We start from the raw sequence: 16,087 nt of genomic DNA on the forward strand, positions 1-16,087 counted from the left end.
GTGTGCTTTTTGCTGTCTCCAGTGCAGTCCCATGGGCTCTTACAGCCAGCTCTTTCCCTGCTACTTGTGTCAGTCAAGACAGGACAGATATTAAACCCTCTGGTGCTCCCTCAGTCCATTGAAGTTGTGCTGGACTGTGGAATATCGAGGGGTAATCCCCTCTGATCCCCTCCCTGCATCACGAAGTGATAAGTTTCTCCCTTGATCAACTCTGGCCACTTTAGGGCTAAGCCTTCAGCTTTGTCCCAGCGGCCTCACAAAGTCACTCACATCCCCCAGGGCTGCTGGGGCTAGGAGGGTGGGCACTGGTGGAGAGGGCTGGGACAGACAGGCAGCGTCCCTCAGGCAGCTTTGCACAAACCAGTTGCATCTGTCGGCACTGAGCTCACCAGGGTCCCCTTTATAGCCACGGGAGAAGGAGGGAGACCTTTGCTGGGGTGATCCGAGCACTTCTGAACGTAACCGTCTGCTCCAGGCTCCTGCTTCTCTCTGCCAGCTCTCTGACAATGCAAATGCTGAACTTGGAGGTCTGGGTCAGAGCCTTAATGTCGCAGATCCTCTGTAGGAAATGGGGTTTGGGGTCCTGCTGTGTGAGAGGGTCACTGGGAGCATCCCAGGGAGACATCTCAGTGTTTCTGCTCACCCGTCCTTGGAAGCACTGCCCTGAGCTGGGCCCAGGGGGAACGGGTGCTGACGGCAGCTGTGTGCAAGGGCTTGTGGAAGGCAGAACCTCGCTCGTGAAGGGCTGTGCCCCTTGCAGGGCAGCAAGGAGTGAAAGCTGCTGCTGCAGGCTCCCTGCACGCCTCCCTCCTGTCCTGCATCTGTGTTTCTGCCCTGGGCTGGCACCTCGCCTGCACCCTGCCCCGGCACGCAGCCGTCCTCCGGGGGTGCTGATGGGACACAAGGTGGTGGCGAGGGGCAGCAGGGGCAGTGCTTGGGGCACGAGGATTTCAGGACAGACGATGAGAAACATGGGATAATTCTTCCTCCTAAAGAGCTGGGGAGAGGGACTGGCATGAGCCCGTGTGTCACTTAGGTCGCTTTGCGGAGCCAGGGGAGCAGCTGCCTGGAAGCAAACCTGCTTGTCCCCTGTCCCTGTGGCACAGGTCAGACTCCACCTCACAAACACCAAAAGCCGGTAAGATTAAAGGCAGGAAAAGGAAAAAGTCACACTGTTTTCCTGAGGTTCTTTCTGTTTGTTCCACGTGCAGTCCTGCATTGCCCCAGACCCCACTCCCAGCCGCACGGGGCACGTGGCTGCGCTCCTGCTGTCTGCCAGCCGGTGAGCTCAGCCAGCCTGCGCTGCGAGATGCACACAGACAGTCACAGCAGCACCACGCAGCCATCCCTGCACCTCTCCTGTTGTGCCTGCCACAAAGGCAAGACAAAAACCACACGCACACGTAGTGCAGGCAGGCGGCGCGCCGTGAGGGGCTGTGCCACAGCGCTGGCTGCACGCTGGAGCCTGTCTGGTCTTCATCCCTCTGTCCTTGCTGTTCGGGTTTCCAGTTGCTGATCTGTGCGTGCCAGCAGGACGATGCTTTTCTGAACGTCAGGCTTTGTGTGATTTCAGACACGCACGCACACTTCCCCCCCGAGTTGTGTATGCTGCAAGCTGTAGATTTAGGACTGCCTGGAGGTTTGGAGATAAAGAAAGGCCTTTTAATTTCTGCTGTTAGACACAGGCAGGTGTAGGCTGCATCCACAAGCTCCCCGTGCTACTGCAGGTGCTGGTGGAAGGGATGTGGTACCACGAGGAGGGAACTGATGGCTTAATGCGATCACCAGGTAACGCGTTGCTCTCTCAAACAGAAAATCTGTGGCTTTGTTCAGGGCGAGCTCAGCCCAGCCTGGCTGGAGTTGGTGGAAAGGTGACTGCTGATTTCACAGGCAGAGGATCCCTCTGTGGGTTTTGCTGTCTCCTCTGATGTTGGGATACGTCTCTTGCTTACCACATCCATTAAAAGTGTTTTTCTATTCTTAGGGGCAGAGAATAAAACCCCATGTAATGAGCTGCTGAATCTGGTGCTGGTCTCTGAGCCCTGGTGCTTGTTCCTTGCTGTCACAGACCCACGGTGACTTTGGGAAACTCGCTGTCAGCTCTGGAGCTCAGCAACTGATGCCTTGGTAGCATTCAACACCGGCCTCTTGATACGGTGCCTAAGTGGGACAGGGCTTTTAGGGAATCTCTCTCTGACATAAAGCCCTGCATTTATCTTCTCCTTTCAGCTACTTCTTTGCCCTGTTTCGTGTAGCCATACTTAAGGCTGCTCTGGCTGGGGACAGTTCTCAGATTGTCCTGACAGAGGCCTGTGGACAGCAGTGTCCTATAAATAACACAGGGAGGGAAGAGATGCTGCAGGGCAAGGGGACAAGCAAGATGAGACTAAGAAGCCAAGACATTGTTTGCATAAAACAATATTTGCTTAAAAAAAAAAAAAAAAAAAAGATTTGGCAATACTGAATTTGTTACAATTTTTTTTTTTTACGAGTTGACTCTGCCAGATTTTTAATTTTAGGGGAAAAATATCCCAGGAAACCCTCTTGTGTCTGTGGCACCAAATCAGAATTTTAGAATGTTGTAATGGGATTTTTTTAAATTGCCCTTAGATTTTGATTAAAGGGCAAATAAAACGATGTCAATTACCAGTTGAAACCAAGGCAGCTGCTCTCAGACCCGAAGCTATAACCTGGAGGTTCCCGTGCAGAGACAGGGGGACAAGCCATGTTACAGCTGCCACCGTGGGGCCGAGGGGACGCTATGTGGGGACCGCGGCCACCATCCGAGCGCTGTGCGGTGCCAGCAGCAAGCAGGCTGTGTCACCGCAGTCAGTAATTAAATGTTCACCCCCTTGGCCTCGGCCCGTATGTTTATTCATTCTTGAGCCTTCGGACAGTGCGTTTTTCAGGCGGGCTTGAAAATGTGCTGCCTCAGTGCAATTTCCCGGGCTGAAGAAGTGCCGGGTGGCAGAGGGCTGCGGCTGGAGCACGAGCCAACCTTGTTTGCTTTCAGCTCTGTCCTTCTTGCCTCCCTCCTGACGTACACAGCGATGCCTCCAGGAGGTGAGCTTGTTCTGTTGGCACTTGGGACTCTGCTCATCCTGATTTCTTCCGCATTCATTTTTTCCTCGTGTTGTATTTTGTCAGGATATTTTTTTAGGCCATTTTTCTTTTTTTGTTCTCTCCTTGACCTTTACATCAGAAATAGCAGATTTCAGGTAGCTTTCATTGAGCAAACAGCTCGATATTGAGTTTGCAGCACAAAGGCTGGGGTAGAAGGAGGCTGCCACAATCCCTATATATTCTCATACAAGAGAAGGAGAAAGAGAGACTATAAATCAGAAGAGGTGAGTGGTTTTGCATCAGCAGTGACATTCATGAAGCTGTCCCTTGAACACTGGCTCACATTTTGGGGTCCACGCAGAGATGAAGATACCGATAAAGAGAACGTAAAAAGAGCCTCATGGGCAATAAGCTGTAAGGCGAGAGATGCACTGCAGAGATGCGTGGTCATGGCGTGCAAAGTGTCACCTCTCCAGTGACGTTCCCTCTGCGGGGACATGGCACTGCTTAAACTGCTCGTCTGCTGGGAGGCCACCCGAAACCTCCCCGCAGCAGCACTGGAACCCCAGGAGACATTTTGTGTGCTTCTGTGTCTAGTCTGTGTTTGCTTTGCTCGCTGTATTTGTACTGCAAGGTGTTTGGGGATAGGAACACATTTTCTGACAGCACTTGGCACCTGCTGCTCTGTTGCCTCGCTCCCGGATCTGTCTGATCCTTCCAGCAGCCTGCCTGGCCTCATTCAGCACGGATCATCTGCCCCGACCCACTTCCCTCCTGGGGCAGTTGAGCACCTCCTTATTTTTCTGCAAGTCTCCATTCAGCTGTTGGTAAATTGATTCATACTTTCTCCTGCCCGCATTTTTAATTTCTTAAGGTCTGCTTTCGTTAATGATTTGTGCTAGAGAGAGATTCCTTCTACTTCAGTGGTGTCTGTGAGGGTAATTTAACCTCTCTTCTGGCCCATTAGTGGCATTAAATAAGACTGGTGCTAGTGCCAAACCGCCTGGCATCCTGCTAGCCCTGTTACTCCCAGCTCAATTTGGTGTCATTTAACATTAACTCGTATTTAAAATCTCTCGCCTGGTTTTCTATCTGTGTGACTGGGTTTCTCCCAGAGCCAATTTTTATCATTTTTAAGGGACTTGAGGAGATCAGAACCCTTGTCTCAACTCCATTAACTTTTCTTGACTGCGCTTCCCTTTACCGTGTAACTCTGTCTGTTTCCAGAAAGAGAAGGGGCCAGGCCCATCATTGAGCTGTGGTATTTCTAAACTCTGTTCTGTTCTTCTCTGTGGCCACCTTTTGCATGCTATGTTCAGCCCCTGCATTCCAGGATAGACATTTCTTTAGAAAGTGAAAATAATCCCATTTTCAGAAGTGATCAGACACTCAGTAGGTCCCATTATGTCCCCCCACCATTTGCTGAGCACCACTGGAAACTCTTCCCTGAAGTGTTCAGGGCAGTAGCTGTTCTGGGTGGTATTTCACAACTTTTTTTTGTGTCTTACTATTCCTTCATTTATTCCATGCTGGTCAGGACCTGTGCATACAGCAAATCATTTGCTAGAGTCAACCTTTATTTTAACAGATGGTTTGTTTGCATTTCTGCAGTCTTTTATTCCCTTCCCAGTTGTCCTTGACTTTTGGAGGAAAAAAAGAGATATCGATGTTAATTAGCAAAAATCCTTTTCTGCCCTAATAGGAGTGTGCCATTAGATAGGCTGATTTGCAGTCGTTTAGGCTGTCCACTGATTCCTTATCTGCCCTTCAGCAGCAATTATTTTTGCAAGGTCTTTTTCCCCTGCACGAGGTGCTCTCTTATCCAAGTATTTTGTGGCTGTTTCTTCTCACCCCTTGTTAATATTCAGGCAGCACCAGGCAGAGGTGGTCTGGTGCTGGGCACCCCACTAACAGAACACGAGAACAGACAGCCATGGAGAACAAATGATAAAAAAACAATGAAGACAGGGACCAGCGTTGTGGCTCATCCAGGGCCCCTTCTGGTCTCCCTGCCAGCTTCCTTTTGGCCTGCTCTTGAGGAGAAAAAACTAAAGAACGGTTCATTAAATCAGTGTAACTGTCTTGAACAAAAAAATCATGAAAGTTTAATCCCCGATATGGGAAACTATTAAAGATTCATGATTACAATAAAAGTATCTAATCGAATTTGGGTCTTCATTCTTTTGGTGCTGCAGTGAGCCCAGTGCTCCTGCGCTAGCAGCAAAATCCCTTCCAGTGGACGGCCCAGGGAATTAGAGAGGCCTGGGAGGTGATGGGGTGATGGCCGTTACACCCGGGTGCATTTCTCTCGGCAGTTTAGTCACTTGCATAATTCACCCTCCTTGTTACGTTGGAGGTCAGCAATTTTCCGACTGCTGGGTTCAAGCTGAGAGACCTGGAAAAGATCTGGAAAGGACCCTGAGGTATTTCTGCGGTCTGGTGGTTGGGAATGTGGTCATCTGTGGGGTTTGCCTTCCCTTGGGCTCCCTCCCTCCCTGTTTCTGTGTCTCTCCGGATCAGCTCCGGTGGAGCTGGTGCCTCTGGCTCTTCCTGCAGCTGGTTCATAGAAGCAAGGCTGCTTTTCTTTCAGACCAGGGAAGCTTCACATCCCCGGCACATGATTTTGGCAGCCAGTCTCTGCTCTGCAGCCTTCTAGGGTAGGTGTGAGCATCCCAGCTAGACACAGCTCTGCTCTGTGCGGTCCCTGCCAGCAGCTGCAAGGGTTTGCCGTCTCCTGGTCATGACCTTGCCAAATCCAGCGCACCCCCAGTGCTGTGTCTTGTCCTTCCCCAGGGAAAGTCGAAGGAGGGAAAGGTGAGCCAAGAGCAGATGGCTCTGTTTGCAGGGGCTGCTGCTTTGAGAACCTTTCTGGAGCCAGAGGAGAAAGAAGAAAAGAAGAAAAAAGGTGCAGCAGGACCTGGAGCGTACATCCCGCTGCAAGGTCAGGGCCCTGCATCAGCCCAGCCTTGCCTTTGGGTCTCTCTCATCTCCAACATCTCTCCGCATTATTAGCTGTGCAGCTGACGAATTAACCATGGTTACAAGGACAGCAAGCAGAGGGCACTGGCTGAACCATGCTGAGGTTAAAACAGAGGCCCTGACAGTGGTGTTGGGGGACTGGGCTGTCCTAGGCTGCCACAGCCCTTGCCATCAGCCCATCTGCATGTCACAAAGGAAGGAGATGTCCCCAGAAGAATGAGGCAGCCAGCCTGAGGTGGCTGGATGGGGCTGAACACAGAACTGAGCTCTGGTGCATCTGGGGTGCACCTGGTGCCTTTGCTCCAGCCCCTTTCCTATTTTCTCCACTCACAGTTTTTTTCCAGCCTCACTCAGCATCCTGTGTCCTTTCATCAGAGGGAAAGGTAGACAAGAGCCCTTGACTTCTCATTATTGCCAGCATTATTTTATATAGCTCCATCAAGTCCCCACACATTACCTCTTCTCTAAATTTAACAGGCCTAATCTTTGCAATCTGTCCTTTCACAGGCACCTTCATCGCCACCAGTCATCACTTCCCTTCTCTGGAGCTTTCCCTTCTGTGTCTCCATGCTGAGCAGGCAGGGACGTACCGGGGAATGCACTCACAGCAAGGTCACACATCCACGTGGATATCTCCAGTGCACTGTTTTTAGAGCTGTTCTCGAGCTGTTTTTTACCACTCCTTCCCGTCAGCATGTTTTCTGTTGTGTGCTTTCTTGATCCTTCACAAATCACCGCTGCAGGCTGAGCAGCAGTGTTCCTTCGGCAGTTGGTTGCAGTCCCTCACCTGTGCCTGCTCTTATCGTTCGAGAGGCATCGCTCATGTCTTGGCCAGCTGCAGATTTCTTCCTGGTTCTTTCAGACCGCCTTCACCTCTAGTCTGACCTAACCCACGTAGCTGAGTGGTGCTGCTAGGTCTTGACTGGACTCACGTTGCTGCTCCAGGCACCTTAGGATCTTCTTCCCTTCTCTTTCCCCCCTCCCAGATGTTCGATAATCCTCAGCTTCTCCAATTCCTTTTGTCTCCTTGTGGCTTCTCAGGGAGACCCTGCACCATTGCTAGCTCTGCATCTATTTTTGCAAGGCCAGAGGATCAAAATGAGCTCCGCGAATGAGCCTCCAAAGCCAGGTATTTGCTATGGCTATGAGCAGAGCAGGGGAGCTCGAGGCTGGAGGAGTCGACATGGCCAGTACAGGTCTCCTGGCAGGCCAAACGGTGCTCAGGGACAGCTCTCCTTAGGGTGATCAGGAGTCAGGAGGCTTTCCTGAGCTGTGCAGCACCCGGACCTGCCTGCTGAGGCTAATTTTGAATGCGAGGACAAACACAGGTCCCCACTGTGGCTTGCTCACACCCAGCCACAACATTTAAAGGACAAAGGAGAATTCCACTCTGCGGAATTTGCCCTGCATGTTCATCCTCCTCCCACTGTTCCTTCCCGGAAAGCTCTGCCATCCCAGTTCAAGCTGTGGAGAGGACAGAGTTGGAGGGGAGAGGTTTTGCCCTTGTACCCAGAGATCTGTCTGGGGATGGGCCACCAGGCCCTGGCCTGGACTCTGGGCCAGCTGCAGAGGTGGCAGCTCAAGGGCTTTTCTCACGTTTGACCTGAGACCCAGTGCTCTAATCTCCACATCCTGGCCATGTGGGTTAAATTCCCCTTCTTGGCCACTTGCTTTGACCCAACAATAACTTGTCTCGTGCCCACCTCGTGCCAGCACTGTTTGGGGAGCTTGCCACTGTGGAGGTCTGGTGGCTGATAACGGTGCAGGCAGCAAAGAGGGAAGCTGCCCGGCATCCTTGGCACGTGGAAACTGCCTCTGTGGTCCCTAAAATAGCCCCAGCAGTGCTTGCACAAGTGCCATGCAGTGGGTTTGGGGGTGCCGCTGGGGAGAACAGGCCCGGGATCTCTTTAACAGGCATCTGGAATTTTCTTCAAGACTCATTTCAAAAGAAAACAAAGCAAAATGTAATAACAATTAGGCTGCTGCAATCTCCCCTCGAGCGCTGCTGGGAGGAGCATAATTTAAGGTAATTGTGGTTTTCTTTGCTATTAAGCCAACTTTGCTCTACAGCAGTCTGTGGGGGAGGTCCCCTGGTGCCACTGAAGTACGTAAACCTGGCAGAAACAGGAGGCTGAGACCACAGCACTGCGGAGTACAGCAAGGGCACGTGGAGCCGGGCTGTGGCCACTGCCTCGGTGTGAGCCCTGGGCTCCGAATCCCCTCGGGGTGAGCTGGTTGTGTTCCCCCTGAGGCCCTGGATAATGCTTGCGGTTGTGCCCTGTGCCCCTGGCTGGTTATGTGGCAGCTGGGGCAGCCTCTGGGTGTTGGTGTCGGTCCCTGAACGTGGCTGCTGCCAGGGCTGGATTCTGCTTGTGAAATACCCTCAGTACCCTCCGGGGATGCACATTGCAGTGGTTTCTGCTGGCTCATGGTCCTTCGGCCACCCCAGGACTCCCCACCGGCTGCTCTTCCCCTCCTCTCCACTTGATTTCTCATAAAATCGCCCCTCGGGGGGCTGTGTGGTGCCGGTCACACCATGCTTAGGGCCCCTCTCACCCAGGGGCAGTGCAGCTGTCACGCTCTGCCCCAGGCTTGTGGGCGCTGGCAGAAGGGAAAGGCCCCTGGGAAGCGCCTTTCTGGGTCCTTTTAGCCTTGAAGCTGCCGGTTCTTGTTGGCTGAACTGGCTGCCACAGGCCTAACAAGGGGAAGGGGTGTGTGTGTGTGTGCAGGGGGCCCATACGTGTGCCAGTCCTCAGCCAGCATGGCCGGGCCTGGAGAGCAGCTGCTCCGGCCCTAAACCCCGGGAGGTGCGGCACGTCCTGGCCCTGCTGCTGGGTGCTCGGGCCTGGAGAGGCTTCCTCTCTGCTGGGATAGTCAGCAGGTCTCGTGGTAGTCCTGGTGTCCTTTATTTCAACCCTACAAAGTTTGGGTGGTGCTGGGGGAAGCTGGGTGGCAGCAGAGCCGCAGCCCGCTGGCAGTAGGCTTGGCAGCGGCGAGTCGGGGCTTCTGGCTGGGGTGAATTTAAGTCTGGAGAATGAATCCCAGTCCTCTGAGGCTTCCCTGACCCAGCAGCAGCAGAGTGAGATGGATGGAGATGAAAAGTTCGTGCTGACTCTTTGTGCTGTTACTTCAGCATCCAAAGCATTTCCCTCTCTCCCTTTTCTCCTCCGAGCTGGGGGCGAGTTATTTAAAGAGCTGTTGTGTTCTGCTTGTATCACGGCATACAGAAAACAAGATTGTGTTTTGACAAAAGCTGAGCAGAAGCCTATGGTTAAGCAAAGATATGAAGAAACAGTTTCAGAGAGGTGGCTTATCAGGAACAGGGTGAATTTTGATATGGGAGTGAGAAGCGCACTGAATGCCCTAGAAGGAAAGAAAAAGAGGACTTGGGAAGAAGGAGATTCTTCCAGATGAATGCTGCGCCTTGAGCATGGCCAGGCTGTCAGGAAGCCCCTGAGTACAACAAAGGCTGTGCCCACAAGATGAAAGCTGTCAGGAGCAGCTGGGGAGGAAATGGGGGAAGAGGAGAGATGAAATCCCTGCTGTCCCAGCTCCCCGGTGACAGGGCTGGGGCTGTGCTGAGACACTGAGAGCGAGCCCTCGGGGCTGCACGCAGACATCGGGGTTTGGAGCCTCTGCAGATGGCTCCTGGCCTCCCGGCTCAGCAGGAAGGAGTGGGAATGGACTTCTTTGTATTTCTGGGGATTGTTTCCAATCTGATCTGCAGACCTAGTTAATGGAGGGGACTGGGCAGATTGGTCTGACTTGAGATCCTAGATAAGCTCCTCCAGGCTTCATAGCCTGGCCCATTACTGGCTGTTGGCTGAAGGGCTCATTCTCCAGCCACCAGCACTTAGACCCTCTCCCTCATCTCTGTTCATCTCTCCAATTGCTGTGGCCCTGGTTTGGCATTAGGGTACGGTGAGTAGCTCCTCTCCAGTGGAAGAGGAAGGCACGTTCCTATCAGCAATGCCCACAGGGCAATGCCGGGCTCACCCTGCCCTTATTCTGCAGGTGGGAGACCAGATCCTGGAGGTGAACGGCCGGAGCTTCCTCAGCATCCCCCATGACGAGGCAGTGAAGCTGCTCAAGTCCTCCCGCCACCTCATCATGACGGTGAAGGACATCGGGAGGCTGCCCCACGCCCGCACCACCGTGGACGAGACCAGGTGGATAGCAAGCTCCCAGATCGGAGAGACCCTGGTCAACGCAGCAGGGTAGGTGCCTGCTACACCCCACGCAATAAATAGGGCTGCCAGGGCTCCCCTAGGGTACTTAGTACCCCCAGTGCTTAGCTAGGTGGCCCCCATGGCTGGTGCTCAGAAGACAGCACTCTGTAAGGTGGGTGAGGTGTGGGCAGCATGCTGCTGCGCCATTCAGAGCTCCTTCCCTGGTCTCTCAGGCCGGGAGCTTTCCCCCATTAGCTTACAGGTACAGGGAGAAGAGTAGCTAAGAGATCTCCTCAGGGGATGACTGCTCCAGGAGGCGACTGATGGACACGTGGCACTTGGTGTTAACTCGTCTTCTCCCCCCTCGCAGGGCAGTGGGCGATCACGCTGCGGAGGCGGCAGCCAGGGTAAGAGATGCCAGCCCTCAGCTCGGTGCCTTGTGAAAAAAAAGCCATCTCTCCGTGGGAGGGAGGGCGGTGTGCTCCTGGTGGTAAAAGGGATGTTGGTTTATGAGGACCGCTGCCTTTTAGCTGGCTCTAGCCTTTTTCCTGCCTATCTCACTTTGCTAGTCTTATTTCTACAAAGCCTGGCATAATGGGAACCCCTCTCCTGTACCACTGCTGGGCCAGTTGTGGGGCGCAGCTGGAGCCTCCCAGCCTGGGGATGATCACGGTCAGGGGTGACAGGCCAGGGCGTGGGGATCCCATCCCGTCCTGTCCCATCCCGTCCCATCCCATCCCAGGATCTCTCCCACCCCACAGCACGAGGGTAGCAGGGCCCTGCCCGGGGCTGTTCCTGCAGCCCCACATCAGCCCTTCTGCAGCCAGCCCTTTGCAAGGTGCTCTCCCTTTAAATGGAAATGAAGCCAGGAGGTTTCACAGGTGGCTTGCACTGATAATGCCTTCATGCTGTTTGCTTGGCAAAACATGTTCCCCAGCCTCAGCTCCTTTCAGTATCCCCAGGACAGTCGGGATGTTGTCTGGCTCCATATCTGTACTCTGATGGCTAACACTGCCGGGGAGGGGAGCAGCAGGGACCTCCTCCGTTAGAAATCCTCCCCAGAGAAAGAAGCCTTTTGTCAGTCTGCCTCTGCAGTCAGACATCCCTGTCCCTGGGGCTCCTCTGGGTCCGTTAGCTCTTTCTTCACCTGCTTTGAGCTTGCAGTGCCAGTTGTGCATTTTGTACAAGATGCATTTTGCACAAGACGCCTTCTCTCGTGGCACCCATTCCCCCAGCTGTGCCAGGAAGGAATGCAGCCTGCTGTTAAATCAGTGGCTGGCTAAAGGATAGTGCCCAAACCCAAGGCCCTGTTTTCTTCCACAGCCTGTGTTTTACCGGGGCCTGGCGGGCTCGCAGGTAACGCTGAGCAGCATGGTGAACCAGACCCGAGTCATGCTGGAGGAGCAAGCACGGCACCTGCTGAACGAGCAGGAGCGAGCCACCATGGGGTACTACCTCGACGAGTACAAGGAAGGCAACATCTCCGTGGATGCTCTGGTCATGGCGCTCTTTGAGCTGCTCAACACGCACGCTAAGGTGAGCCCTGCACCGGGGACAGGGACGGCTTCTCCCAGGGGCCTGAGCAGAGCCATGGTCACGGCGTGGCTCAGCACCTCCGGGTGTCTGCACAGGGTCGAGGGTGAGGGTGTGAGAGCAAAATCCAGGGGCAGGACGTTATGGGAGGCACAAGCTGGCGTTGGGTGGCAGAGGAGCTTCTGGAAAAGCTCAGGACTGAACGTCTTCCTTCGTTACCTGCCCGTGCGTCTCATTGCCACTGCTGAACGGGGGGAGGATGGGGCTTCACGTGCCCGGGAGTGTGGTCATGCTCCAACCTCTCTTTGGTTGTCTGTCTGCCTGGCCCAGTTCTCACTGCTTTCAGAGGTGCGGGGCGTGATCTCCCCGCAAGACCTTGACCGCTTCGACAACCTGGTGCTGAAGAGAGAGATCGAATCCATGAAGGCCCGGCAGCCCTCAGGGCCCAGCGTCGGCACCGACTCCTACTCCATGATGTCCTACAGTGACACCGTCTCTTCCTCCAGCAGCCACTTCACCTCCACAACCGTCAGCTCGGCCCGGGTAAGTCTCTTCCAGCTCTTCCTTTTCCCTTCAACCCCAGCTCCTGGCAGCCCTGCAGCAAACTCAGTTCCCCCAAGTGCTCTGCAGGCATTTCCCCCAGCATGAAGTCTGCTTCCCCGATGGGTTCCTGCAAAGCTTTTTTATCCCCTTACAAGCTGCCAGCGCTCATCTCTTCTGGCTGCAGGCTGTGCCACAGCACTCCTGCTTTTAGAGGCAGGGGTCCTGGAGTATCCTACAGGGGCAGGAAAACGATGACTTGTTGCTGCCTTGGAAAGCACAGCCTTGCTCCGAGAGGCCTTTGCCATCCATTTGCTTGGCAGCAGAGAGAGAAGGGTCTAGAGCAGCCGGGTGGGCTGGAAGGAGGCAGGGAGCAGGAGTGCAGGGGCAGGCACGGTGTTGCCCCAGCGTTGCCTGCCTTCTGATGGATCCTGCACACGTTTGGTGTCCTGTATGGGCGCTGCAGGTACTTAAATTCTGAGATGCTCTGGGGTCCTTGCAGGCTGGGCACAAGCGTGTGATCTGTAGGGGCAATAAGGTGACAGGGTGACACATCGTGGTATCTCTCAGTGCCCCTGAGACGAGATAGATGTCCCATCCTCTGCGTGGGGGCTGAGCATCCCTTTGTCCCCAGGGAGGGAGCAACTCTGCTTCCCACCCAGTGCCTCCAGCTCACAGTGCAGGCTGCAGCCACAGAAATTGCAGCGACTCGCTGCTGCCACGCCGTCCCTGCCACTGTTCTCCAGCTCTTGCTGCCACTTCTGAGCCACCTCCTCAGAGCTGTGGCTGGCTGTTCCCTGTCCCAGCGGGTCCCCAGCAGCCAGGCCAGCTGTGTCCTGTCCCAGCCTCTGCCCACTCCAGCATTTAGCAGCAGCGCTCCCACGTCTCGCTGCCAGGCCTTCGTTGCACGCACCGTCTAATTAAGTTATCGTAATCACCTCAGAATGTGCAGGCACACAGCCCCCAAATTAATTTCCTGGCCGTAAAATGCCTTTCATCACAAATGCATTAGCAACCTTGGAAATTAAAACCTTCTTGAAAAGAACAGATGATGATGGGCTTTCTGCTTGTTCGACAGCAAGCAAACTGGCCCACGTGCGGGGCGGGTGGGATTGTGCTGCAGAGGGGCAGCAAGGTGGGGGGCTTTCCTGGGGCTATATCTTTCCCACAGTTTGGTCCTGCTTTCCAAAAGGCCTCGGGGAAGGTTCAGAGCATCAGAGCTGTGTTTTTGTCCTGCTGACTTCAGAAATACCCAAAGGATGGCTCACGGTGTTCAGGATGGATTGCAGCGAGTGCCTTTCTGGATCAGGATAAGCTGCTGCCAGGCAGGGAGCAGGGGCTCTGGGTGGTGGGTGCTGAGCAGCTCGCAGGGGAGAGAGGGGGCACGGAGCTTGTGGACTGTTTGCTCTCTCAGGAGGGGCTGATTGCAGCCTTCCTGCTCAGCACGGGGACGTGGATCCTGCAGGGTGGGCTTGGGGGAGGAGGGATGCGTCGTGCTGGGGTTTGCTGCTCTCGCTTGTTTGTTCTGCATCCTCCCTGACGTTATGTTTTCGCTTTTATGCTTGTTTTAATCTGCTTTTCCCTCGCACGTCCCCAGGAGCGGCTCTTGTGGCTAATAGACCTGATGGAGGTAGGGACCAGCAGCGACTCGGGCAGCTCGAGTACCGCAGTTGCCATAGGAGGCGAGCTGCGAGTGCGTGCGGATGTGCGCTGGGCGGGAGGTGGGGGACAGGCCCTTCCCGGGGCCAGCACGTGTCTCGGCCACGTGAGCAGCCGCCTCGTGTCTCCCAGCTCTGCTTCTTCTCCCCGTGGCTCTGCTGAGCCGTTCCTAAGTCCCCTTCCCTAGCTCAGCAGCAAGGCTGCGGGTCTCAGCACCGCAGTGCAGACCAAGCTCAGCTGTGAACCAGCCCCGACTGGTACCAATGTCCTGCCTGAATGAAAGCCCCAAGTGCCAGCAGCAGCTCAGGGCTGGGCTTTTAGAAGGACTGGCAGCATTAATATCCGAGGGCCCCCCGGCTGTGTCCCCTGCCTCGTGGCCCTGTTGTGCCAGCTCTCCCTGCTGTTGCCCTGTCTCCCTGCGTAGGCACCCTGGTGAAACACCGCGGGGTGTCACAGCGTATCACACATCCCCAGGGACTGGAGAGCTTTCTTACAGACCTCAGGTGTGCAAAAATCTGTGCAGGAGGGTTGCTGTGCTCACACTGTGCGTGTTCAGCCTTGGAGAAATCCTTGCACACATCTCAGAGCCTCGAATATCTCCCTGTAATCACAGAGCTCAGGGCTGGGAGGAGGCTAAGGGCTGCACGCTCGTGCCCTGCAGTGTGGCTCTGCTGTGCGGGGTGTGTTGCCCTCTCCCGTGGCTGTTGGGCACTGAATGGTGACGGTCAGCAGGTTTCACACACCGCAGCTCTCAGCTCCACCACTCACCAGTACTGCTTTGCGCCACAGAGCCTCCGGTAGCTGAGAACCCGACCCAAATGCCTCATCCCCCAGGAACAAGAGTTGCCTAGAAGAAAGCTGTGAGATTTATCAGAGACATTCTGAGCCTTGGGACAGGTTTCTTTGGTTTCATGAACAAAGTCAGAGGTTTTGTGGGCAGACATGCCAAAAATAGCTCGTATGGGGCTGATCAGGATGGAAAGTGATTGCATTTCGGAATGTCTGAAGGGTACTCGGCGGTGAGACGAAGTCTTGTTCGGTTGTGCCACCCACTGGCTGTGTCTGCCTGATCGTCATTGCCACCTCTCCTAGATGGAAGATTTGGAAGATTTGGATCTCAAGATGAGACCTGCAAAGCAGAGGTTAATTGTAGACTGCAATAATCAGATGTGGCTTGCCTGATCAGAGCAGTGTGAGTTTCTAATTTGCCTGCAACCAAGGCAGTCCTTAAGGGATTTAGCATTGCCTTTGTCCCTGCCTCCTGCCCCAGCACTCATTATTAGGATTAAGGATTTGAGATCCCCGTTGATTTCATTTTTCTTCTCCACTGCCTCCTAGCAAATAGACTGTCATCGAAAATGCCTTCTCCTCCCAGGCTCTGGCTCCCCGGGAGCTGCTCCCAGCTCCCCGAAGCTGCAGGGCTGCTCCCAGTGCAGGAACTCGGCTCGGCTGCCTGCCGTTGTCTCTGTGTCACCAGGAGCATAAGGAGAGGATGACGGTGTGAAGTCCTGAGCTGTTCCTCTGCTGGGAAGAGAACCTCAAGCACAAGAGTCCGCAGAACAAGAGCAGAGGAACTGGAGACCTCTGCCAGGTCCAGCAGCCCCCGTGGGAGGGTATCGCTGCTGCCCATGCCAGAAGAGCCCCCCACACCACCAAGTCTGAGATGTTTGTGCTCAGGGGCTCCTGGGACCTGGCCTTCTGGGCACCCTCATCTTTTTCCTCAAGCCCTGCAAGTGCATGGGAGAGGGAGAAGGAAGGGAGGAGAGGGGGAAGGCTGGGCTGCCGCTCAGCCTGGCGCAGTTACTCAAGAGCTAAACCCTGCGGGAGCTGGGCTGTGTGGCTCTGTAAAGCTCTTGTTAGCAGTTACAGGAAGATAAGGGACTCATTTGGAACTGGGAGGTTAATTAAAGGTTGATCTGTATCCCCCAGGGAGCTGGTGGTTTTCTCCACCACCTAATCTGTGAATGGAAACAGGCTGCCTGTCTGAAAGATGCTCTCCAGCTCTGTCGCTCCACCCTGGGGCTCTGCTCAAGGTGGGGAGGACAAAAGTCCCCCAGCTGCACCCTGCAGAGGGGCTGGAAGGGCCCCGCCTGGCTCCCACTTCCCGTAGGTAACTGGGAAATAGCTGGGGCAAAGGAGAGGCG

At 54.6% G+C, this 16,087-nt stretch overlaps 1 protein-coding gene across 1 annotated transcript in view; it reads left to right on the plus strand.

Annotated features, from left to right (window-relative positions):
* The window catches only part of WHRN (whirlin), a 48,520-nt gene that overhangs the window by 25,387 nt on the left and 7,046 nt on the right, over positions 1-16,087 (plus strand). The window contains exons 4-7 of the mRNA XM_032200528.1: positions 10,057-10,259; positions 10,582-10,618; positions 11,535-11,747; positions 12,075-12,287. Coding sequence (XP_032056419.1) covers positions 10,057-10,259; positions 10,582-10,618; positions 11,535-11,747; positions 12,075-12,287 — 666 coding nt within the window. The remainder of the gene's footprint in view (positions 1-10,056; positions 10,260-10,581; positions 10,619-11,534; positions 11,748-12,074; positions 12,288-16,087) is intronic.

This window comes from Aythya fuligula, chromosome 19 (genome assembly GCF_009819795.1).
Source record: "Aythya fuligula isolate bAytFul2 chromosome 19, bAytFul2.pri, whole genome shotgun sequence".
NCBI classification, from domain to species: domain Eukaryota; kingdom Metazoa; phylum Chordata; class Aves; order Anseriformes; family Anatidae; genus Aythya; species Aythya fuligula.